Below are 24,738 nucleotides of genomic sequence, written 5' to 3' on the forward strand. Positions count from 1 at the left end.
GGACCCCTGCTGTACAGTACTCCAGTGGTTCTCAAATGGGAGTACGCGTACCCCTGGGGGTACTTGAAGGTATGCCAATGGGTACCTGAGTTTTTTTTTTAATATTCTAAAAAAAGCAACAATTTAAAAATCCTTCATAAATATATTTATGGAATAATACTTCAACAAAATATGAATGTAAGTTCATAAACTATGAAAAGAAATGCAACGATGCAATATTCAGTGTTGACTGCTAGATTTTTTGTGGACATGTTCCATAAATATTGATGTGAAAAATTTCTTTTTTTGTGAAGAATTGTTAAGAATTAAGTTGATGAATCCAGATGGATCTCTATTACAATCCCCAAAGAGGACACTTTAAGTTGATGATTACTTCTATGTGGAGAAATATTTTTTTATCATTGAATCACACAAAGTTTTTAGTTATTTCATATCTTTTATTCCAAATAGTTCAAGAAAGACCACTACACATGAGCAATATTTTGCACTGTTATACGATTTAATAAATCATAAACTGATGGCACAGTTCTGTATTTTATTTCTTTATCTCTTTTTTTCAACCAAAAATGATTTGCTCTGATGAGGGGGTACTTGAATTAAAAAAAAATGTTCACAGGGGGTACATCACTGAAAAAAGGTTGAGAACCACTGCAGTTAGCATCATTCCCTGCAGTACTACCATTTGGCCACTGAGTGCCGTAGTTTCCCTCCTTCCATCTCTCCTCCCCCTTTCTTCCCCATCACCAAGTAGTGGGAGGGGGAAAATGGCGGCCAGGAGATGAACGCACACGCTCGCCATGTCCACAACATAACTCCTCCGAGAGACGGTCCTCATCTCGAAGGCGGCCCGCTACAACCAACGCGCTTGCCTGGGCGAAGGGGAAGTGTGCCGCTACGTTCGCCTTTCGTCATTTGTTTGAGGAATGACGTCAGCGGCCAGCATGCTAAGCTAGCCGCTAGCATGGAAATAAACAGTGGAGATAAACAACACTGTTCAACGGTTATGAAGTTGGTCTAAGGTAAGTGTGTGTAATATTCCAGCCTATTATCGTCCAGAAATACGATTAGTTGTTTTTTTTAATGGTAAAATTATTATCCAGTCCTCAATGCAATGTACACTTGCCGGACACTTCATTAGGTACACCCCAAATGCACATAGACTATATTGCCAAAAGTATTTGGCCACCTGCCTTAATTGACTCACTTATGAACTTGAAGTGCCATCCCATCCCTAACCTGTAGGGTTCTATATGATGTCGGTCCACCTGTTGCAGCTATTGCAGCTTCAACTCTTCTGGGAAGGCTGTCCACAAGGTTGCGGAGTGTGTTTATAGGGATTTTCCACCATTCTTCCAAAAGCGCATTGGTGAGGCATACTTGCCAACCCTCCAGATTTTCCCGGAAGGCTCCCGAATCTCAGTACCCCTCCCGAAAATCTTCCGGGGCAACCATTCTCCCTACTTTCTCCCAATTTCCACTCAGACAACAATTATGGGAGCGTGCCTTAAAGGCCTACTGAAAGCCATTACTACCTACCACGCAGTCTGATATTTTATATATCAATGATATATGGCCGGGTTAGTTTACTAAATTGCAATTTAAAATTTGCGCAAATTATCCTGCTGAAAACGTCACGGTATAGTGACGCGTGCGCGTGACGTCACGGATTGTAGCGGACGTTTTGATCCAGTACCGATCCCAGCTATGAGTCGTCTGCTTTAATCACATAATTACACAGTATTCTGGACATCTGTGTTGCTGAATATTTTGCAATTTATTCAACTAATAATGGAGACGTCAAAGAAGAAAGATGTAGGTGGGAAGCGGTGTATTGCGGCTGCCTATAGCAACACAAACACAGCCGGTGTTTCCTTGTTTAGATTCCCGAAAGCTGACGGTGAAGCTTTTCTATAGAACAGAGCGGTCAAGCGAACATGTTTCCCTACCACATGTCAACCGGCAGGTTACGGTGAGAAAATCGTGACAATAAGTCGGCTCTTACCGTAGACATGAGCGGAGAGTTTGCGTCATTCTTCCTGCAGCTGTGGACTCTCTTGCCTCCTCCCAACGGCCGCCCCCGACCGTCAGATGCTTACACCATGGATCAGGGGGAGAAAAAAACTCAGCCCGGCTGCCTTGCCTCGTCGAGAAACATGGCTTCCCACGGAGACACTGGCAGTCACCACACCCGTGCCCACACCCCTCCGACTTTCAGGTACCACCATATAATCTCACTAAAACACTAGTAACACAATAAGCAGATAAGGGATTTTCCAGAATTTTCCTAGTGTAACAAACAGTTAAGGGTGTCCCAAGTTAAAAGAGAGTGTGAGGAGGAGGAGGAGGAGTTTTATCCTTTCAGAGTTGCCGTGTTGCTGTGACGTAGGGTGTAAAGGAGTTCACATTAAAGAAGCGGTGGCTGCCGGACCTGCTCTAATGTCTCCCGTTTATTATTTTATTATATTAGTACACTGTATAGGCGAACCCGGGACACTCGGCTACACCAGTAAATGTGTCTAATAACATCTGAATCGCTCCCACTGCCCTCGTCTTTTTTTTTTTTTCTCTATAGTCCTTCACTCTCACTTTCCTCATCCACGAATCTTTCATCCTCGCTCAAATTAATGAGGAAATTGTCGCTTTCTCGGTCCAAATCGCTCTGGCTGCTGGTGGCCATGATTGTAAACAATGTTCAGATGTGAGGAGCTCCACAACCCGTGACGTCACGCGCACATCGTCTGCTACTTCCAGTACAGGCAAGGCTTTTTTATTAGCGACCAAAAGTTGCCAACTTTATCGTCGATGTTCTCTACTAAATCATTTCAGCAAAAATATGGCAATATCGCGAAATGATCAAGTATGACACATAGAATGGACCTGCTATCCCCATTTAAATAAGAACATCTCATTTCAGTAGGCCTTTAAAGGCACTGCCTTTAATTCTCCAACATGTTTTGGTATCCTGGAGCATTCAAAGTTCCTTTCACTGGAACTGAGGGGCAAAGCGCAACTCCTGGAAAAACAACCCCACAACATAATTCCTACCACTTTGTGGCTGAGTTGCTGTTGTTTCTAAACTCTTCCATTTTCTTCTAATAAAACCGACAGTTGCCTTTGGAATATTTAGGAGCGAGGAAATTTCCCAACTGGATTTGTTGCAGTGTTGGCATCTTATGACAGTTCCACGCTGGGAATCATTGAGCTCCTGATAGCTGCCCATTCTTTGACAAATGTTTGTGGAAACAGTCTCCATGCCTAAGTGCTTGATTTTATACACCTGTGGCCGGGCCAAGTGATTAGGACACCTGATTCTGATCATTTGGATGGGTGGCCAAATACTTTTGGCAATATAGTGTATTTACATAGGCACTTAAGCTCGATTTTAACCTACGCTGGCATACTGTCTGCCAGTGTAACTGTAACAAATACTGTATATTGGACACTGCAGGTGTAGTTGTCTATTTTCATGTTATGTCTTACAATGGAATTAGGCATAAATTAATTTTGGACCCCAACAAGCACGTAAACAACAATTAATGGCCAATGCCTTCATTAAAACTGATTTTTCGGATCATATTTTGTGTCGTTTAGTTCTCTTTGGTAGAACTAAGAAAATCTATTCAGTTTGCCTTAAAACATAACTGAAGTTAGCTAAGCACTTTTGGAACACTATTATTCTTATATTGTGTATTCCTGAGAATTATCTTTTTTTAAGGACTGACTGCAAAAAAACTTTGTAAAATATCTATATTACAAAGCTGTAGTGTTTTGGGAATCTACTGCAAAAAAATGGTCTTTTCAAAGTTTTTGTACGGCCCAGTCTGATGCATTCTCGGGCCAGTTTTGGCCCCTGAAATCCCATTTGATTCGCCCTGTGCTACGCCTGCCATGAAGTCTTCTCATGGTCTCGCACTGTTGTGACTTTTTTCATGTTTTTTCTGCTCTTAAAGGGTAAACGTCACTGTCCTATCTTGAGGTGGGTCCATACCGTTGGAGCATGAGGAAGCCTATGCCACAGAAAGGTAAGCACATTATTGCTATAATGTTGGAATTATTTTGTAAGCAAACATTAATTCTTGCAGGGTTACTCGTTGAAAGTAAAATACATTGAAGATGAGTCTGTTTTGTGTGTTTGCTGTCTAGCTATAGAGTGGAAAGATGCACGAAAGATTAAGCATACCCGCAGTGGACGGCCCACACTGTATCATGGTAATTAGCCCACGGCAGCCAACTATTAAAATCAAAGTATTAGTTGGTTTCTAACTCTTATTTTTCCACAGGACATTTCAGTTGGGATAAGTATCTAAAAGAGACGGGCACCAGTGCTGCACCTGCACAATGCTTCCGACAGGTGCGCTCGATCAATGTTTACCCTGCATGTATAGTGTTTCACAAAACGTCCGACATAATTCAGCAAGCATTCGTAAATGTTTGTATAGCGGTACAGATTTAATATCCACTGAAAATTAGTCAGCACACAGAAATGATTGTCTGGCAACGCAAGTCAATAGTACACCTTCCTGTGAACATGTCCAAATTGTGTCTAAAGTGTTAGTATGAGGACTGTTTGTATCAAGTGCTGTCTTAATCCGCGTGGGATTTCACTAGAGCTGCATCAGTTACTGGAATCCTCGTCCACTCCACCATGATGACATCACAAAGGTGGTGGATGTTACACACTACACTTTACACGCCGGTTTGGCCAATCCATCCCGTTCAGCTTCCTCAGCAAGGCACTTGTCATCTTGAAGATGTGTTTGGAGTCCTTATCATATTGCAAAACTGGCTTGTGGCCCCGTTTTCCCAAGGGAGAGAATCACGCTTTGCTTCACAACGTCACAGTTAATGTTAGAATTTGTGTTCAAAGTTTCCCCCAGAAAATTTGTTAGTGGTGCCTCTCCAGGGGGAAGGGGGCGTCGGACTTGGAAGGCGGTGGGTGTAAGGAACAGTGTAATTTTGCCTGTCACCACCATTACGTCTCCATCTTATCGCTGCCACCACAGCCTGGGGGGCAATAGACCATAGATCGTCGTGTGATACGATGTATTTTTTCCGTAAAGTAAAAACAAATCAGTCAGGGCCATATGCTGACATATGCTCAAGTCATCATGCTTAATATATTACAGCATTTGGGAAGCCTGTAGTTGATTTTTATTATGTAAATGTTCTATTTTTATCAATATGTGACAGCAGGGACCTTGCCAGTCAAAACTAAGCTGCTACATTACTAATGATTAATGAAACTATAGCTAAAAATAATACAATAGCAATAGGAGAGACTATTCATCCCTGAACACAGTGGAGTTCATGTAGGCTTTATGATGCAGTTACATTATATATCAACTATTAGAGACAGCTTCAGTAAACTCTTCACTTAACATAATGTCCTTTTTTGCTGCTTCAACACAGCTCAATCAACACAGAAAAAGGTAAAGTGAAATAACTTTATTTTAGGTCAATAATGCTTGTCTTTCTCTCAGACAGACAGGGATTTGATGTCCGTAACACACGCACACACCGTACAATGAGCTAACGTTAAGCTAAAAGCTAATTAACCTTCACCACAAGGACTGCGAGGAAGCTGAGCTGCCGCTTATATTTCTAGAACGTCAACAGGCTCATAGTGATGTTACTAGTAGTTGACTGGGAGGTGTTTGTTATAATTTGGAGAGAGTTCTATTCACTCCACTGTCTGTCCTGTGCCGTGAGCATTGACTCCATGTGCTCTGAATACGCACTGCTGATTGGCTGTTACCGCTCTGTGTGTAACCAATCAGATGGTTCTGTGGGTGGGACAATGCTGGGTGCTGCATAGACGTACTGACAGAGGCAGATGCAGAACGAAGCCGAGCAGCTTGCTATGACTTTAGTTTAGGCGGTGGCTCTTTGTTGTTAAGGCGTTTGCCTTAGCAACAAAGCACTGCGGTAAACGCTGCGTCTTTCCCCTTGATGAACCGCAGCTTCTCAGTGACAAAGTTAACTTGCTACTCACTCGTGTTGTGAAAAATAATGGCAATGTTAGTTCATTTTCGCTGCATAATAAATAGCTCCCACTTACATGCGTCATACGACAACTCGGGATGTAAGGGTAAACGGTGTAATGATAAATTGCGGTAAAATTCCAGAAAGTTAGTAGTACCAATTAAATTTGTAATTACTGAAGAAAAAACATTTTTTAGGCAACACTGCCCACTTTCTGGAAACAGAAGCGCCGCTGCGCTTGTGCACCGATTGCTTCGTTTCACTTCATTTCACTCGCTTCTACTTCTGCGTAATCTCAGAGTGCGTTTAGGAGCGCACTGCTGTTATTAGATGACAACAGGTCTGGACAGTATTGGAGACAGGCGCATTTATCCCGATTACCATGCTGCGGGCGATTTGTAGGTTACGTTGTCACAACTTGATTTTATTAAGTCTTGCCGTTTGTGTACTGGGATGGTCACTCGTATTTTATGCTAACTGTGTCATTTACTGCTAACTGTGTCAGTGTTCCTATAACATCAATACAAGCTAAATGTTTTCAACCTATATTCAATTGAATTCACCGCAAAGGATTGGTAAACTTTGTTTTTTTTGGAAATATTAGCTCATTTGGAAGTTGATGCCTGCAAAATGTTTCAAAAAAGCTGCCACAAGTCTGACTTTGAACAGCTGGCTCGTCATCTGTGGTCACCTGATAACCTCTCCACGCAGGCTACTGAGTTAGCATCTCAAACTGTTACCGGGATGGCATTCCAGAGTACTGGAGCCCCAATAGAAAACGCTCTATAGCCCGCAGACCTTTTTTGGGCTCTGGAAATCACTAATAAGCCGGACTTCTTAGAAGGCAGATTTTCTTGCCGGGACATATGGTACAATACAATCTGCAACAATACATGGATTGCATCTTTAAACAAAGAAAACCATCTGAAGTTATCGTAGTTATACTTTTTAGGTATTATGCCATGATTTTACTCGTCTGGCCCACATGGGAATAGATTTTCTTCCATGCGGCCCCTGAGCTAAAATGACTTTTGTCACCCCTGATGTAGAGCCTTACGCCCCCACTCAATGAGTTCAAAGCGGGCATGAAGCTGGAGGCACAGGACCCACGGAACACCACGTCTACTTGCATCGCCACCGTGGTCGGCCTGACAGGGGCACGGCTTCGCCTCCGCCTGGATGGCTCAGACAACAAGAATGACTTCTGGCGCCTGGTGGACTCGTCAGAAATCCAACCCATCGGCTACTGCGAGAAGAACGGGGGCATGCTGCAGCCGCCGCTCGGTAAGGACACACGGACGTAGGCATTGAGCTTGACAGGTTTTCAGTAAAAATTCATAGTTTCTGCGTATTGTGTCGTCTCCTCAGGTTTTCGTCTTAATGCATCGTCCTGGCCTATGTTTTTGTTGAAGACACTAAATGGGGCTGAGATGGCGCCTCCTCGCATCTTTCACAAGGTACTTATTCACAACTCACAGACTAATCCCAGATTTCTACTGTACGTCTAATTGCTGTGGAAGGGCGCCCTGACCATTTTCATTCTAGTCAATGTGTCAGTTTCTACTGCGGACTGAACCCATTGTGGACCTATTGCATCCCAGTGCTAAATATACACAGAGCTTTTTTTTGACGGTCGCCGCAACACAGCACATTAATTTAGCTAAAATCTGCTTGTTTGGGACATGAAGTCATGCACAAACACAAAATAGTTGGATTGCAATCACGTGACCTAGAGGCATATCTGGGCACTTTTGGGTTTCAAGCAATGGTCTAAGCCCCATTAGGCTCCTGTTTATTTACCTGAATCAGTGCAGATTTAGGCGAATTATCAAAGATTTAGAGGCAAATATAAAAGCGATCATGAAAAAAATATTCTAAATGGGATCTTGTTTTTTAATGGCATGAAACAAAATGGCCCTGCGACGAGGTGGCGACTTGTCCAGGTTGTACACCACCTTCCGCCCGATTGTAGCTGAGATAGGCACCAGCGCCCCCCGCCACCCCAAAGGGAATAAGCGGTAGGAAATGGATGGATGAATGGATGAAACGAAATGACGTGGTAATTACAAATATTATTATTCAATACATTAACTTTAGGTGAGGCTGATTAGACAAATACATACTATTCAAACATAAAACATAAGAAAGGGACTGATGAAAAATTAATCTATGTACAATTAAGCGGTAGAAAATGGATTAATATATTGTGTTAGAATAAATAACTACATTAATAATTAAACATTTTTAACAGAACTGTCAATAAAATTAAAGTGCAAATGTAATAAAGCTTCATTGTCATGATCCGTGGCCCAGATCATCCATCCATCCATTTTCTACTGCTTATTCCCTTTCGGGGTCGCGGGGGGCCCTGGCGCCTATCTCAGCTACAATCGGGCGGAAGGCGGGGTACACCCTGGACAAGTCGCTACCTCATCGCAGGGCCAACACAGATAGACAGACAACATTCACACTCACATTCACACACTAGGGCCAGTTTAGTGTTGCCAATCAACCTATCCCCAGGTGCATGTCTTTGGAAGTGGGAGGAAGCCGGAGTACCCGGAAGGAACCCACGCATTCACGGGGAGAACATGCAAACTCCACACAGAAAGATCCCGAGCCTGGATTTGAACCCAGGACTGCAGGACCTTTGTATTGTGAGGCAACGCACTAACCCCTCTGCCACCGTGAAGCCCGGCCCAGATCATGTTTTTGTAAATTTCTGGTGTTTTTGGACTCCCTTTGTCCCTGTTTTGTTTTGATTGATTGATTGATTGATACTTTTATTAGTAGATTGCACAGTTAAGTACATATTCCGTACAATTGACCACTAAATGGTAACACCCGAATAAGTTTTTCAACTTGTTTAAGTTGGGGTCCACGTTAATCAGTTCATTGTGCACCTCTGTGTTTGTTTTGTTTTCTATGGGAATTAATTGGGTTCACCTGCCTCTGTTTAGTGGTTGGCACGCTCATCGGCAGTCGACCACTAATCAGAGAGCTATTTACTTATTAACCTCTCTCGCCACACTCGTCCTGGTTCTTTGTTTGCTTATGCTACAAGTTACGTGAGTATAGCCTGTCTCTATTCTATGCTAAGTAGTAGCCTTAGCTTCCACTGCGTTTGGCACATTTTTCCGTCGGCTTTTTCCTGTTTTTTGTACCTCCTTGATTTCTCAAAAATAAATCACGTTCCTACCTGCAAGTCCTGTCCTGCAAGTGGTCTGTTTGTATCCCGTGGGAACGAACCTTGCAGCAAGCTGCGACCCCCCGACCGTAACATTCACCACTTAAGTCATACTTTTCGCATTTAAGAAACTTATCTATGACTTTAGCTCCAAAGGTCTTTTTGTTTGATATTGTCATTTTTGCCGCAATATGTGGAAAAGTGTATTACAACTGAGTACTACTACGGCCCATACAGACCACAGCAGAGAAACAGATATTTTTTTGGCGTTGTAACACAAGTAACCCTTTAATTAACAACGCATAATTTTCCACCCTTACGCACGCATTTGTAAAAACGAAAGCCTTCCTCATAAATAAATATGTGCCTTGTACCCTCTCCTGTTGAGTAAATAAACTAAGTTCTACTCCCACCTGTTTATATAAGGTGCTCTAACACTCATTGTGCCTTCCATACCGTGACCCTCTTCCTCCCTTTTTTTAACATGACCCCAGCAGGAGCCTCCCACTCCGGAGCAAAACTCCTTCCAAGTGGGTATGAAGCTGGAGGCGGTGGACCGCAAAAACCCTCACTTCATTTGCCCGGCAACAGTGGGCGCCCTCCGCGGAGTGGAGGTATTGGTCTCCTTCGACGGCTGGCGGGGGGCCTTCGACTACTTCTGCCGCTACGACTCCAGGGACATCTTCCCGGTCGGCTGGTGCACGCTCACCGGGGACAACCTGCAGCCGCCTGGAACCAAAGGTAGGAATCCTTCCAGAGTTTTTGTGAAGTTAAGCACAACATTTGCTTATCTTCTCCGTGGTTTGGAAGACAAGAATTGACAAGTGAGGCGCACTGGTGTAAATGTGCTGAGCGAACATATTCCAGTCAAATATGGTTGTCAGAGATGGTGGGAGGAGCGAAGAGTGGCGTTGAGCTCCTGGATAGTAGTTATTTAATCTGCAGTGGATGTACAGCCGAGCTGAGACGTTTGACTCTTGTTTAAGCAGGACAGCGAAGGTAAGACGAGCAAAAAGACAGAATTAATTTAAAGTGATGGAAGTGTTGGAGTGTGTGTGGGAACTCGGTGAACTCTCCCTCGAGAGGAGGAAATGCTACACGAGTGTGCTTGCTTGCAACAATTGTGTGTATTTGTAAAGGCTGCCACTGATCAATGAACATGTAACCTAAGTATATTCACAAAGAATCAACCAATCTGTGCTGATCGATCAGCTGTGGTGTTTTCCCCGGCTTCACACTTGCTCCGGTATGAAAAGTTGTTGTAGCTTGCAGCAGTGCCATTTATCAGCATTCCTCTGTGGAAGTGTATTTAATTTATAATTCCCACAGGCTGCATAGTGTATGCTTTGTATGCTTCTGCTTCTGATTTGCGGTCGGGTTGACATCTGTTGGCACTAAGCTTCCTTGTAAGGTGTTGAACCTTTAGGCCTCAAAGGTTACTTGCTTTTAAGTCACAGCCGTCAGGCTTTTAGAAGGTCGGCGAAGTGCAAAATAAATCCTTACTTCTTGTCTGGAATTGCTATTTTGTTTTTTCTTTTTATTTTTGCAGTTTGATGCACCTGACACTTGCTTGTTTGTATTTCACAATAAGGTGATTATAAGAAACTGTCCAAAATGATTATAGCGCAGAACTTCTTCGGAAGCATATGAGTTGTAATGTAGCTATCGGACATCTGGACAAGACTGGAACAATTATTTGAAGAAGTTATGTAGAAATGCATTAAAGCTGCATCAATATTTGGTACTTCATTCCTTAATTAGCATTGATAGCACTCTGTTTCAAACGAGTCTCAGTTTGTTACCTCTTGAAGTTAGTTTCCTACCCTGTGATTAAATTGTGTCAAAACTTGACCTACTTTTCTCATAGCAATATCTCAAACTTTCCCCTTAACAGCAGTGTTGCCGAAGGGTATCGGACCCCTAACAGACAGGGCAGTGGAAAATCAAGCCATGCCAACACCAACCGTTGGAAACAGACCTACCAGACAAAGGGGGCGTAAACCGGGGCGCAGGAAAACCAAGGGGGCTTGGAACCAGAAGACCCCAGGGGTGTTAGGACCAACGAGCGTGCAGGTTACCAAAGACCTTGAACCCATTAAGATCCCCAAGAAACGTGGGCCCAAGCCTGGACGTAAGGTAGGCCAGACACCCTAAGTAGCACACTGGCAAGTCCCCACTAACATCTATTTGGGTATGTTGCCGTACTTGCAGTTGAGTTGGGTAAAGAAAGCCGACTGGCTGAAAGACGCCATGGCAGGACCTGGGCGGCCAGCTGCAGGTCCAGGACGACCCCGTGGAAGATTGCCGGACAACTGGGCCCAAAGGATAGCCTTTCAGCAGCCCCAGGCCTCGCCTATCAAGATCCCCCAAAAAAGAGGGCCCAAACCTGGCAGTAAGGTAGACGTCACTTACACAACAAACCTGTGCTTGTTTTCTGATGGAAGTTTTAATCTTCAACAATAATGTTAGCAGCGAATGATTTTTTTATATATGCTGCCAACCAGCAAACTTTGCCAATTCAATATGGATTTCTTCAGACATTCCTTGGCCTGTGGCTTTACTTTGTTGACTTCAGCTCTTCACCGTTGTAAAGAATAGTACAAACACTTCTTTGTCCAGAGAAAACCTCGCCTGGTACCTAATCCAGTCCCCACGTCTCCAACCAGCAGCATGCCAGAGCCTGACACCAGCACCATCACCCTTGACAACGCCAGCATCCCCAACTCTGCACTACAAACCCCCACAGGTACCATAAAACATACTATCATGAATCCTCTTCTATTATTTCCCTAAACCAAAAAGAGGCTGTAGACAACTTGCTAGCGTAAAGGTGTAGAGTGCATGAAAAAATGAGAAGGAAACAGTATCTCTCTTTGACTTTTTTAACTCTCGTATTGCATAGCACGGAAGCAACATCACCAATGTTGCTATAGCTTAGACAGCATTAGTGGGGCTGATTAAGTCAATGTTAACAGCAGTATGTCAAGTTAACCACATTAAAAGTGGTGTAGCAACATTTTAAAGGTAATGTACACAGAATTAAAGCTGCTGGATGCTGACCTTAATCGAAACAATGCATTCTGAGTAGAGATGTCTGATAATGGCTTTTTTGCCGACATCCAATATTCCGATATTGTCCAAATGTTAATTACCGATTCTGATATCAACGGATACCGCTTTATACGGTCATGGAATTAACACAATATTATGCTCAATTTTGTTGTGATACCCTGCAGGATGCATTAAACAATGTAACAAGGTTTTCCAAAATAAGAGAACAACTTCAACTCAAATTATGGAAAAAAGTGCCAACATGGCACCGCCATATTTATTATTGAAGTCACAAAGTGCATCAATTTTTTTTAACATGCCTCAAAACACCAGCTTGGAATTTGGGATATGCTCTCCCTGAGATAATCCTGATATCCACTACAACTATGGGAAACACTATCCTTTGACTTTCACAAAGTCTAAGTCTAAGACAGTGCATTATTCTTACATTTTTTAAACATGCCTCAAAACAACTGTTACAAAAACAATGAATGCACACAGCTTCAGTCCAGAGTATACTAAAGTAATAATGTAAACAATAACATACCGGTAGTCCTCATTTAGTGCAAGTTTGCCTGGCATACTGTATAACAGGAAATTCTAAAGTGGGCTCAATCTGCCCTGGTCTAACGTATTGGTATGAGTAACACAAATGTGCTGCAAGCTAGTGGTGAGTGCTTGAAGTGGCCTAGCAGTCAGCCAGAGCTTCTGAAATGCTGCGTTGAGACAGAGCATCTCCGTTCACTGCAAGCTGCAAAGTGTGTGCCATGCAGGGCAGACTAGCCCCACCAAACTCCACCGTCGTTCGTTATCCCCGACCACAACGTTAGCTTTCGCCCCGGTGTGGTTTTTGTCGTATTTTTGTTTTTTCTCGGCGAAGTCTTTAAGCGACAACTATGTGTGGTACGACTTTTTTTTCCGGTTTTTGCTTTTCATCCATCTTACGCTTGCATTCATCGTGTATCTCTTTATGATTCTTGAATAGGTGGGCGATCAAATTGTTCGTATTAAAGGAAGATGCCTTGGTTCCTCCTCGCATAACCAACTTTTTGCAGTCATTGCAAATTGCCAGTTTTTTATCCGTTAGACACACTTCAAAATAATCCCAAACCATAGACGTTGGTAGTCAGTCATCAAGCGAGCTTGCTTGTTAGCCACGACTACAGCACCGGCAACAACACACTCTTGTTGTTGTTATGCTGCGTTTGCAGCGGTTTGATGAGGTCATCAAGCGTCACCAGTAAACTTCTCATGCTGCAGTCGTCAACTCCTTTGCTGTGTGTGGGAGAGGGGAGGGGCTGCTGACTGGATTTATATCCGTGTTTTACCGAATATGTTCCACTCTGTACAACAGCGTTTTAAAAAATCATTAATTTTGCTTTTTGAAACTGATACAGATAGATTCCGATATCATATTTAAAAGCATTTATCGGTTTTCCTACAGCCACAGACTCACTTCCTTGTGTTTGCTCCCACTCTCAGTTTGTGTTTACCTAAACAAGTATGGCAAAGTGGGACCCCATCTGGACCAGCGGCGTGTCCAGAAGCTCCCAGACCACTTCGGCCCAGGTCGCGCGTCCTCCGTGCTTCAGCAGTGTGTCCAAGCTTGCATGGACTCCGCTCATAACCAGGCGACCGTCTTCTCCTGCCTCAAGCCGGGCCAGGGGGGAGAGGTGGTTTCAGGTAAGAATGATACAATGAACTGTAGTTTGATTACAGCAGATGTATTGTCTTTTTTTTTTATGTGAAATTCCACGTTTATGAATATCCACCAGCCGTCTTCAATCAGCAGCACCACACGCTGACGCTGCCCACCGTCAGCAGCATCACGTACGCCCTCCACTTCCTGGAAAAGCTCTGCCACAACCTCCACTGTGACCCCCTGTTTGGCAGTCAGCCTGTGGCCAGAGAAAGCCTGCACTTCGACGGATGCACCTACACTACAGGCCAGTCACCACGTTTAATTTTGTTCCTTCAAAGTAGGACTGGGCGATATGGCCTTTTTTCAATATCTCAATATTTTTAGGCCATGTCACGATACACAATATATATCTGGATATTTTGCCTTAGCCTTGAATTAACACGTGATGCATATAATCACAGCAGTATGATGATTCTATGTCTACATTAAAACATTCTTCTTCATACTGCATTCATATATGCTACTTTTAAACTTTCATGCAGAGAGGGAAATCACAACTAAGTCAATTTACCAAAAGTGTATTTATTAAACAGTTATTAAGCAGTGGCACAAACATTCATGTCATATCGAAACAGAAAGTGAAAGATTGTCAGAGACATTTTAAAACAAGCTATTAGTGCACTTTTCTGCATGATGTCACTAAGATGACATATCAAAACAACATTAAATTAAAGTGCACTTTTGTACAGAACGCCACTACAATAGTTTAAAACAAATAATGTGCATTTTTGTGCATGATGTCACACAAGATATTTCAATAACTGTCAAATAGAAATAAGCTGCATACTAGGAAATCAAAACACTATGTGGTAGGTTACTGTGGACGTTTTCTCCTTATGTTGTTGACTATTTTTTTTATAAGGTTTTTATGTGGAAATAGTTGCTTCGGCATTTTGTTGTTATGGTACCGAATGGAGATGTTGACATGCAGAGTAAACACTTTTCATTCTCTAGCAGGTGACTTTTCAAATGATGCCACATATTAGCAGTAATGCTACTTTTTGTAGCAACGCTTTTGCTTGACAAATTACGGTTGTCTGTTCAACGTATTCCCACTTGAAGCCAAACCACCGCCAGACAATGGACCCCCTGCTGTTTTTCGTGGGAATTAATTCTTCCTTCATTTGTTACCAGATTTGCACCTTCTTTTTTCTCGTATTACCACTCGCTCCACAGCTAACTTTACACATGCTGCTACCTCTCTGCTCCGCGAGGGCGTATACGTATGCGACGTATATAAGAAGGTGCGCTGCTGTCTGTGAGAAGGAGAGACAAGAAAGAGTGAGAAGATCCTGTAGCATAATGACCGCAGCTTAAAGCAACTGCGTGAGAACGTATACTCGAATATCACAATATAGTCTTTTTCTATATCGCACAGACAAACCCGAGATATATCAAGTATAGTGATATGTTGCCCAGCCCTTCTTCAAAGCAATTGCTGTTAGCAATATAACATCGGGAAATGAACAACAAAATGACTGCTATTAATTCTCTGCTCTTAGACAGTGGAAGTTTGGGAGATAACCTGAAGACGGGTTCTGAGCAAGGCACCAAGAGGCTCCTGCAGGACTCTAACACTAGTATCCGATCCTCAAAACTGGCCAAGATTTCACGTCCATCGACTGATGGTAATTAAACTTTATTATAGATAATGCTTTCTGCCATGTGTCATAGTAGATGTCTTTACCACAACACACACCACCCTGCACACATGGCATCTGTAAAGCTAAGTTAAAAATACATCTCCAAGGTCCCACCATATTGTGTTTGAAATTGTCCAAAACGCTGACTCGTAATGGAATTTAGACTTTGAGTACTTTTAGAAAAGTAGTGGTAGAGTAAGCGGTCTTGCTCTTGCTCCATTGTCTTTAACAGTAGTTCAATACAGTATGAGTCATTTCGAAACATTACCTTTGGTCTACGTGCTGTTGTGTACATCAGTGGTACCGGTCCATGACGCATTTGCTACCGGGCCGCTAGGGTTGTAATGGTACGTGTATTTGTATCAAACCGTTTCGGTACGGGGGTTTCGGTTCGGTTCGGAGGTGTACCGAACGAGTACACATGCTAGAAGCGACCGGGCTAGGACAACATGTAAAAGCCAGAGCTGGAAGACCCTCCTGCCTTGTCAAGATCTCCCGTTTGGGAACGCTTTAGCTGCGCGATACAACAATGGAGGTTTGCCGACATTGTTCAGCAGCTGCTTCTGACAACACGTCAAACATGTGTTGCACCTTTCATGCTTCCGGCTCCCTGACCGTAGTCGAGGAGCGCGGGGGAGACATTCCAGGGCTGATATATTCTCAGGGGCAACACCCTCGACTCTAACCGGCAGTGGGTATCCACAGCTCCAGACTCCAGGGTAAATGAAGAGTCGGGCGATTAGTTGCAAATCGTGGCTTTATTGAGGTCTTGCACACAGCCAATCCATCAAAATACTCGCCACTCCCCAGACTCATGCTACCGCTCCCTCACCTCGCTTGCCCACACACTCACCTCACATGCTGCCGCATATTAAAGGGCCACACACACGCTACTCTCATAACACATGCTAACCCATTTGAAGTGCCACCACCGCATTCAAGCAGCCTCTCCTCGGCGAGTCAGGCAGGGCTAAAGCAATAACAAATGTTTTTATAGCAAGTACATTTTGACCCACTTCTATGGTGGAAGAACAATGAGCCCATATATCCTCTTACTGCCAAGTTAACAAGGCTGGGGGGGAAGAAACGTTAACCTGAGGCTGAGTTGACTTGAAACTGTTTAATGTTGCACTTTTTATATGTAGAAGAAAAGTTTTGTCCTTTTATTTAATCTTAGTAACAACTTGAGGCAGTTTAATGTTGATTAACGTGGACCCCGACTTAAACAAGTTGAAAAACTTATTGGGGTGTTACCATTTAGTGGTCAATTGTACGGAATATGTACTGTACTGTGCAATCTACTAATAAAAGTCTCAATCAATCAGTAAAAAAAAACACTTTATATGTAGAAAGGTTTTGTTAAGAAACCATTTTGAGCCTTATTTTATTTAGTTTTTATTTTATATACAGTATGTTAACCACATTAACCCTGGCAATGGACCCTGTGTGTATATGTATGTTATACCATTCTTTACAAATTTGGTAAATAAATAACCCAAAAATTTATATTTTATTGTTTTCTTACTGTACCGAAAATGAACCGAACCGTGACCTCTAAACCCAGGTACGTACCGAACCAACATTTTTGTGTACCGTTACACCCCTACGGGCCGCACAGATTCATTTATAAACTACCGCATTTTCTCTAACTTAACTTTCGCCTGTCCAACTAAACACACCAATAAGCTTGTTAATCATTGTATATTATAGCTCCTTTTTTATAGTACATGGGACAATCAATGCCCATTAATAGACATATAAAATGTTAATGTGCCAGATTGGGGCCAAAGGCTAATTGGTTGGCTGTTTTTATCTGCCACACATAGAAAGCAGGTCTGTGAAAATAATACTTACATTAAACTGGTCCCTGGTGGAAAGAAGGTGGGTGAACCATGGTGTAGATGTCTGTATAGTTAGCCTGCAGACAATGCATCCATATGTCTTCTCTTTCTTCCAGGTGTAGAAGACATATTTAATGAGGTGTGTAACAATACAGTATGGATGTAACGATATGAGAATTTCATTTCACGGTTATAATTATTATTGTGGTATTGTTGAATGTGCTTAAAAAGTACTTAAACACACACTGAATTATTTTGACTAAGTTAGGTATTTTTAAACATAAATAAGACAAGCTGGTAGCAAAGCCTCTATATTGCATGTCTTGTTTTTTATGCTTCACTCATAGTGTTTAGTCTTAATATTTTATCCGTGTTAATGACTATGCTTTTATTGTTTTAAATATTGGTTTGTGCTTTAGTACTTTAAGATTTATTTCAATGAAAAGTGTGTAATAAAGAAAATCTATTATTATTAGTTATTTTCTTAAGAGGGGCGTTGTCCTACTATGTTCAGTGATGCTTAAACACATCATCCTCTGAGGAAAGATCGATTTTCATAATGCTATCTGCCTTTTTTTTTTGTTTTTTTTTTTGCAACAGCTGCATCAGCCGATACAACATATGATATAATTCAAAATTATAACATTATTCTTTTATTATGATTTATTGTAAAATTATACAGTAAATAAAATAATACAGATTTCTCATGTTCCGATATTGGTACCGTATTTTTTGGAGTGTAAGTCGCTCCGGAGTATAAGTCGCACATGCCGAAAATGCATAATAAAGAAGGAAAAAAACATATATACATTGCACTGTGGTATAAGTCGCATTTTTGGGGAAAATTTATTTGATAAAACCCAACAGCAAGAATAGACATTTGAAAGGCAATTTAAAATAAATAAAGAATAGTGAACAACAGGCTGAATAAATGTATGTTATATGAGGCATAAATAACCAACTGAGAAGGTGTCTGGTATGTTAACATAGCTTATTATGTTCGCGTCATTCAAATAACTATAACATATAGAACATGCTATACCTTTACCAAAATATCTGTCACTCCTAATCGATAAATCCCATGAAATCTTATACGTCTAGTCTCTTAAGTGAATGAGCTAAATAATATTATTTGATATTTTACGGAAATGTGTTAATAATTTCACAAATAAATCGCTCCTGAGTATAAGTCGCACCGCTGGCCAAACTCCGAAAAAAAACTGCGACTTTTAGTCCGAAAAATACGGGACTTTAACTTAAATTACAGGCTTTTTAAAGATAATGTTATTAGCTATTCTTGGAAAATTCATAGATTTTACCTCATAAATTCGCCAAAAAATTTTGTAATATGATGACTAATCTTTAGTTTAAAATTATACCTTTTATTGTTTTGTTAGGATTTCATGTAAAATTACGGTATCCAGTAAATATAAACATAACACAGATTTATTCTGTTAAATAACGTTTTGTCATATTAGTTATTCTTGTAATATATATATATATATATATATATATATAGTAGGGCTGCAACTAACGATTAATTTGATAATCGATGAATCTGTCAATTATTACTTTGATTAATAATCGGATAAAAAAGACAAACTACATTTCTATACTTTCCAATGCTTTATTTTAAAAAAAACACATTCTGGCACTATGTCCTTTCGACTTGCCAAACATAACAATAACAAGGCAAGCTTTAGAAAAATGTTTTTTTTTTTATAAAGTGCACAATTGTCATGCACAATAGCAATAATTTTGCTTAGGGGAATTTCAAACCTGCCTACTACTTATTCCGACCATTCTGCAATGTTGGATGCTGAATGTCTTTCCTCTAGTAGCATGGTCGTAAGGCAGATTGACTTCATGTTCCATTCGTCTCCAATGTAGTGGCATGTATTGCCGAGGTTGGCTTCCGTGGCTACACTTGTCCACACATCAGTGGTCAGAACAATTTTGCTCTGGGTGGCTTTAATGTCAGTTTACACAGTTTGAAATGTCTGCTCATACTTCCTCTCCATCAGTTTCGTAAAATGGGTCGTTGAGGGAAGAGTGTAACCAGGGTTAAGGACGTAAATAATTTTTCTGAAACCGTCATCCTCCACCATCATGTCAGTTACCAACATATTCAGGATAGCTTCAGTCAATGCAGCCGCTTGCTTTGGTGTGCACACCTTCCTTTGTACGAAGTCGCTAATGCTGGCTTGTTTCTTTCTGAAATGAGAGAAACTATATCATGAACGTAATAATTTCTGATGTAAAAGGCACATGTTTTAGATCATGGTGACTGCTGCCTAGTTTTTCTTGTTATATTATTATTTTTCCTGTAATATTTTTATCCTTATGTTAATTTTTTATTTTTATTCTTATTGTAGTTTTCTCAATTTTTTCCCATTTAAACCCCTGTTATTGGCTTTTTAAATTCGATGTCAATTCTGTACACTTCTGCTGGAATTTAAATGTTCCTGTGGAAACCCCCCTGAGGGAATCAATAAAAGTACTATCTATCTATCTATCTATCTATCTATTTATCCGTTTAATTACACCACCATATTAAAAAAAAAAAGCTAAATTAAATAAATGGACATTGGAGATGCAGCATACAACAATAATAACACAGAAATGTAACTCATCAGATCAGTACTGAATCAGATATTGTACACATTGGCTGCCTGTGAATAATAGCATGAAATATTCCAGCACTTTCATAATGTTTATATTACTAAAGCATCACTCAAATATTATGTAGCTTTATCGGGTCCGGCCACATTGATCCATTATGAAACCAACCCGAGATATTTAAATGATAAATGGGTTGTACTTGTATAGCGCTTTTCTACCTTCAAGGTACTCAAAGCGCTTTGACACTACTTCCACATTCACACACACATTCACACACTGATGGAGGGAGCTGCCATGCAAGGCGCTAACCATCACCCATCAGGAGCAAGGGTGAAGTGTCTTGCTCAGGACACAACGGACGTGATGGGGTTGGTACTAGGTGGGGATTGAACCAGGGACCTTTGGGTTGCGCACGGCCACTCTTCCACTGCGCCACGCCGTCTCGTATTTCTGTCCGTTTATTGCCTTAAAAAATCTCGTTAACAAAAGATTAAAAACACACAAAGACGGACATAACGGATCAATGTACTCGGGCTATGGACTTAAAAAAGTTAGGTACCGTGAATTCTCTTCATCCATTTTCCTCTTCAGGTGCTGCCGAAGCAATGTTGTCATTGGTGCCACCTACGCGAGGTCCATGCTGCTCGTTTTGCAGGAAATGTCGTCTTTGAAGTCTTTAAAGTAAAGTGTTCCAACACTTTTGACGACTTAGGTCGTACACTTTTATAACCTCGAGATGTTTCTCCGCTGAACTATCCGTACTGTTTCCCTCCGCCATTTTTCGAATGTTTCCAAACAAAGGCTACGGCGTGGTCACGTGAGCTGAACATGACACATCATTGGCTGGCTCACTGCTACCTCATGAGACGTTGTTTTGTACTGTTTTTGTACTTATTTTGACTGTTGTTTTTCAGCTGTTTGTAAGTGTTGCAGTTTATAAATAAAGGTTTAGGGGGGAAAAAAAACGAAAAAAAAACCTCCGCTCATGCACATTGCACACATCCAACGAATCGATGACTAAATTAATTGCCAACTATTTTTATAATCGATTTAATCGATTAGTTGTTGCAGCCCTAATATATATATATATATTTATATACACACACATAGTTTTTACCTCATAAATTCACAAAAATGTATTATAATATGACTTTTATCTGTAATTTAAAAATATAACATTATTTGTATATAGGACTTTTTTGTAAAAATACTATATATCCTAAATACAATATTATTCCTATGTACTCTGTTAAAATACAAGCCTTTTTATCATATTATTATTGTCTATTGTTAGAAAATGGATAGTTTTTACCTCATAAATTCACAAAAATGTATCGTAATGACTTTTATCTCCTTATTTAAATTGATAACATTATAGGTTGATTGGCAAACACTACATTGGCCCCAGTGTGTCAATGTGAGTGTGAATGTTGTCTGTGTTGGCCCTGTGATGAGGTGGCGACTTGTCCAGGGTGTACCCCGCCTTCCGCCCGATTGTAGCTGAGATAGGCTCCAGCACCTCCCCCGCGATCCCGAAAGGGACAAGGGGTAGAAAATGAATGAATGAATGGATGTTCTAAGAGACCACAGCGTGTAGGTTCAATGTGCCCAATTAAATATATTTGTTGCTCAGCCAGTAATGTGTTTATATAAGTTAAGATTGGGGAAGGTTTTTTTCGACGGGGAAATACATTTATGTTTTAGTGTTAGCATTTAAGCTAGCGATCTGGCACCAGTCAGTCCGTGAGTTTATGAAAGTGCAGTTATCAAACCTGGTTTTTGAATAATTTTAAAATAAAAGGGCAACATTAACCGTCGGGAGATTTGCTGCAGTCATCATTAATACTGTTTATCGTTTCATCCCGAGTAGGGATTCCCTACAATACAGTTTTCCCAGCTATTTTTTGTCGTACAAAGACAGTAGTTGCCATTGAACCCTTTTGTGGTTCGCCCATCTACCACATGTAACTGTGATTGGATAACTGGTCCCACCTGTCGAAAGACAAAATAAAATATGAATGCATTTCGTCTATTTCAACACTTGTGTCTCGTTTCTATTCATGAAATCAATTGGCAATTGATTTAGTCAACGTGCATTTTTTGTGATTTCTTATCCTATTTGAGTCATGGAAAAATAGGTAGTAGATGCAGCTCCTCTGACGCGAGAAATTTGGCCGCCATCTTGAAGTGGTGATGAGGTGCCAGCGAGCAGCCTCAACTCACAGTTGACAGGTAGTAAACAAAGATGCCCGGCTGGTGTTCAGCGTTTTCCTGCACAAATAAGCGGACTGTAGAAAATAGGAATTGGCCGATTACTTTTCACTAGTAAGATTTAACATTAACGTGCTATTGGTTGTATTTTGTGAAAAGAATATTACCACAGAGTTGAGAAAGACCAAAGCTCTTCAATAGTACTGAAATCATAGACGCTAGCAAACAAGTGTATGACCATAATAGAATTGCTCGTCAATGAAATTAATTACATTTGAAAATAAATGAGTCTTCAAGTAACAATATTCAAATACTAACATTGTTGGGTAAGACAGAATTTTGTTTTATTCTGAATCCAGTGAAACAGATTGGTGGTTTTAGCTGATATAAAGACTTTCAGGTGTTTATGTATGTATATGTTTAAGTATTTGGCAGATGCTTTTATCCAAAGCGACATATATAAAAAATACATATAAAACAATCACTGTAAACATGATCATTTAAGAGAAGAATGTAATACAAAATACAACTGCACTGAGTGGAGCTGATCACCACTCCAAGATGGCGGCCTCGCATCTCGTCAGTGGCAGTAGGCAGTAGCAGTCGATGCTGCGTCTACTTATAACATGTCTATGACTACAACAAACATTTTTGGTCAACAAAAATTAACCCCGATTTTTGTATTATGCCCATCAGCAAAGAAAAATCCATAAATTACCCTCACTGTTTTAGAAACCGCAGGGTTCAAAGCGTAAGAAAAAAGTAGCAACTTATAGTTCGGAATGTACGGTACATACCATCAGCCTGCTGGAGACCATCTCATCACAAAGAAACAAGCCCAGGGTTCACACTAATTAAATTATGGGGAGTTGTATTTTCCATGCACTTATTTTTGCTGTATTTATCTGCCACACGTGGAAGGCCTTTCCGTGAAAACAATGCCTATGTGAAGATATGGCAGGGGTCCCCAACCTAACGGACCTTTTTAGAGCTAAGGCGCTGAAGCCAAAACTGGATTTACAGATGCCCAAACTCACTGCAGTTGAGTAACTCAACTGATGATATTTTTTGATATCCAGTTGCTCTCAAGCTCAGTTAAGTTTAAGTGAGACATTTGTTTGGATGGTCTGTAGTTTGCACCTGATTAAAAAAGATGGCAGTAAAACAGGACCTGCACGGTTACTCTCTACTTTTAATCAGCTTTGTGTTTCCTTGGATTACAGTTAAGTTAATGACGAGTCATTTGTTCATTTAAACGCTCTCCCTCTCCCAACACAATCACATCTTAGGTATATTTCACTTTATTAGCATTAAATGTTGTTTATTTAATCAGTGGCTTGTACTGTGTTGCTCAGGGGAATGCCTGGAGAGCAATGTCATGGCGGCAGCAGAGCACTTAAAGAACAGACCCCTCTCTCCCAAACCTTTGACGCAGAAGTCTGCGGTGCGTCATGTCAGCTCGTCAGGTACACACACACACACACACACACACACACACACACACACACACACACACACCTGAACAGTCAGTAGATGAATGATTCGGTGCTCCTTCAGGCTCTGGCAGTTTTCAGGAGAGCCCCAAGCCCAGCGGTCAGGACCCCAACCTTTGGAGCGTAGAGGAAGTCATGCAGTACATCCGGGACATCGACCCCGTGCTGGCGCCGTACGCCGACCTGTTCAGGAAACACGTACGCATACCGTTACTGTAATCATTACATGGGGTGTATGGGTTTGTGCATTCATAATTAGGGTCCTAGAAACTTGTCATTCATTTCTCTCACGTCACAACTTTAGGAAGTCCACGATTGGTAACTTAATAGGTGTCCGGCATTTATCGACGGCCGCCGTTCTGTAGGGATGATGTTCGAAACTGGTCCTCCTGATTGTCCGATAAGAAAATAACCGATTCCATGGATTCAAATCCCTTTTTGAGAACCGGTTCCCCTTATCGTAGCCACTATACCATATTTTCGGAACCATAGGCGAGCCGTATTAAAAGGCGCGGATGCTATTTCTGTATATAACGCATAAATAAGGCGTAGCGTATTTTTGGGCGAAAGCATGTTTAAACTCGCGCTATCTTAAAACATAAGCTAGCTTGCATGGACACTGTTTTAAAAAGGCAGCTGTAGCTAAGCTGAGTTGGGTTGTACTTTATTGAAGTAGTCATGAATGTACTCACAATTTATTTTGATCAATTCTCATCCACAAATCCATCAAAGTCCTCATTTTCTATGTTCGAAATGAACGGCTGGGCAAGTTCTCCATCAAACACGCCAGATTACCTCTCCTAATTTTCTCAAAGTCATTCTCGTTGTCCATTAGCATAGCAAGCTAGCACAACCGTAAAAGCCAACTTGTCTTGCCCTGTTATGTGTATCGATTCTCTTCAGTGCTGTACTGTACCGTGGGAAATCGCAACCAAATCAATTGACCAAAACTGTAATGATTAAACAGTTATTAAGCAATGGCACAAACTTTCATGTCATTTCCAAA

The 24,738-nt window shown here is 41.2% G+C and overlaps 1 protein-coding gene across 1 annotated transcript in view; it reads left to right on the forward strand.

The window, feature by feature from the left end:
- Positions 1-722: 722 nt before the first annotated feature.
- LOC133561484 (polycomb protein SCMH1) overlaps positions 723-24,738 on the forward strand; it is a 31,266-nt gene continuing 7,250 nt past the window's right edge. The window contains exons 1-15 of the mRNA XM_061914771.1: positions 723-1,019; positions 3,951-4,022; positions 4,144-4,209; positions 4,281-4,351; positions 7,032-7,266; positions 7,351-7,439; positions 9,664-9,910; positions 11,064-11,305; positions 11,381-11,566; positions 11,789-11,915; positions 13,703-13,903; positions 13,996-14,237; positions 15,376-15,550; positions 23,595-23,705; positions 23,797-23,930. Of these exons, the coding sequence (XP_061770755.1) occupies positions 3,998-4,022; positions 4,144-4,209; positions 4,281-4,351; positions 7,032-7,266; positions 7,351-7,439; positions 9,664-9,910; positions 11,064-11,305; positions 11,381-11,566; positions 11,789-11,915; positions 13,703-13,903; positions 13,996-14,237; positions 15,376-15,550; positions 23,595-23,705; positions 23,797-23,930 (2,151 nt within the window). The 5' untranslated portion in view covers positions 723-1,019; positions 3,951-3,997. The remainder of the gene's footprint in view (positions 1,020-3,950; positions 4,023-4,143; positions 4,210-4,280; positions 4,352-7,031; positions 7,267-7,350; positions 7,440-9,663; positions 9,911-11,063; positions 11,306-11,380; positions 11,567-11,788; positions 11,916-13,702; positions 13,904-13,995; positions 14,238-15,375; positions 15,551-23,594; positions 23,706-23,796; positions 23,931-24,738) is intronic.

Source organism: Nerophis ophidion, linkage group LG11 (genome assembly GCF_033978795.1).
Source record: "Nerophis ophidion isolate RoL-2023_Sa linkage group LG11, RoL_Noph_v1.0, whole genome shotgun sequence".
Lineage (NCBI taxonomy): Eukaryota > Metazoa > Chordata > Actinopteri > Syngnathiformes > Syngnathidae > Nerophis > Nerophis ophidion.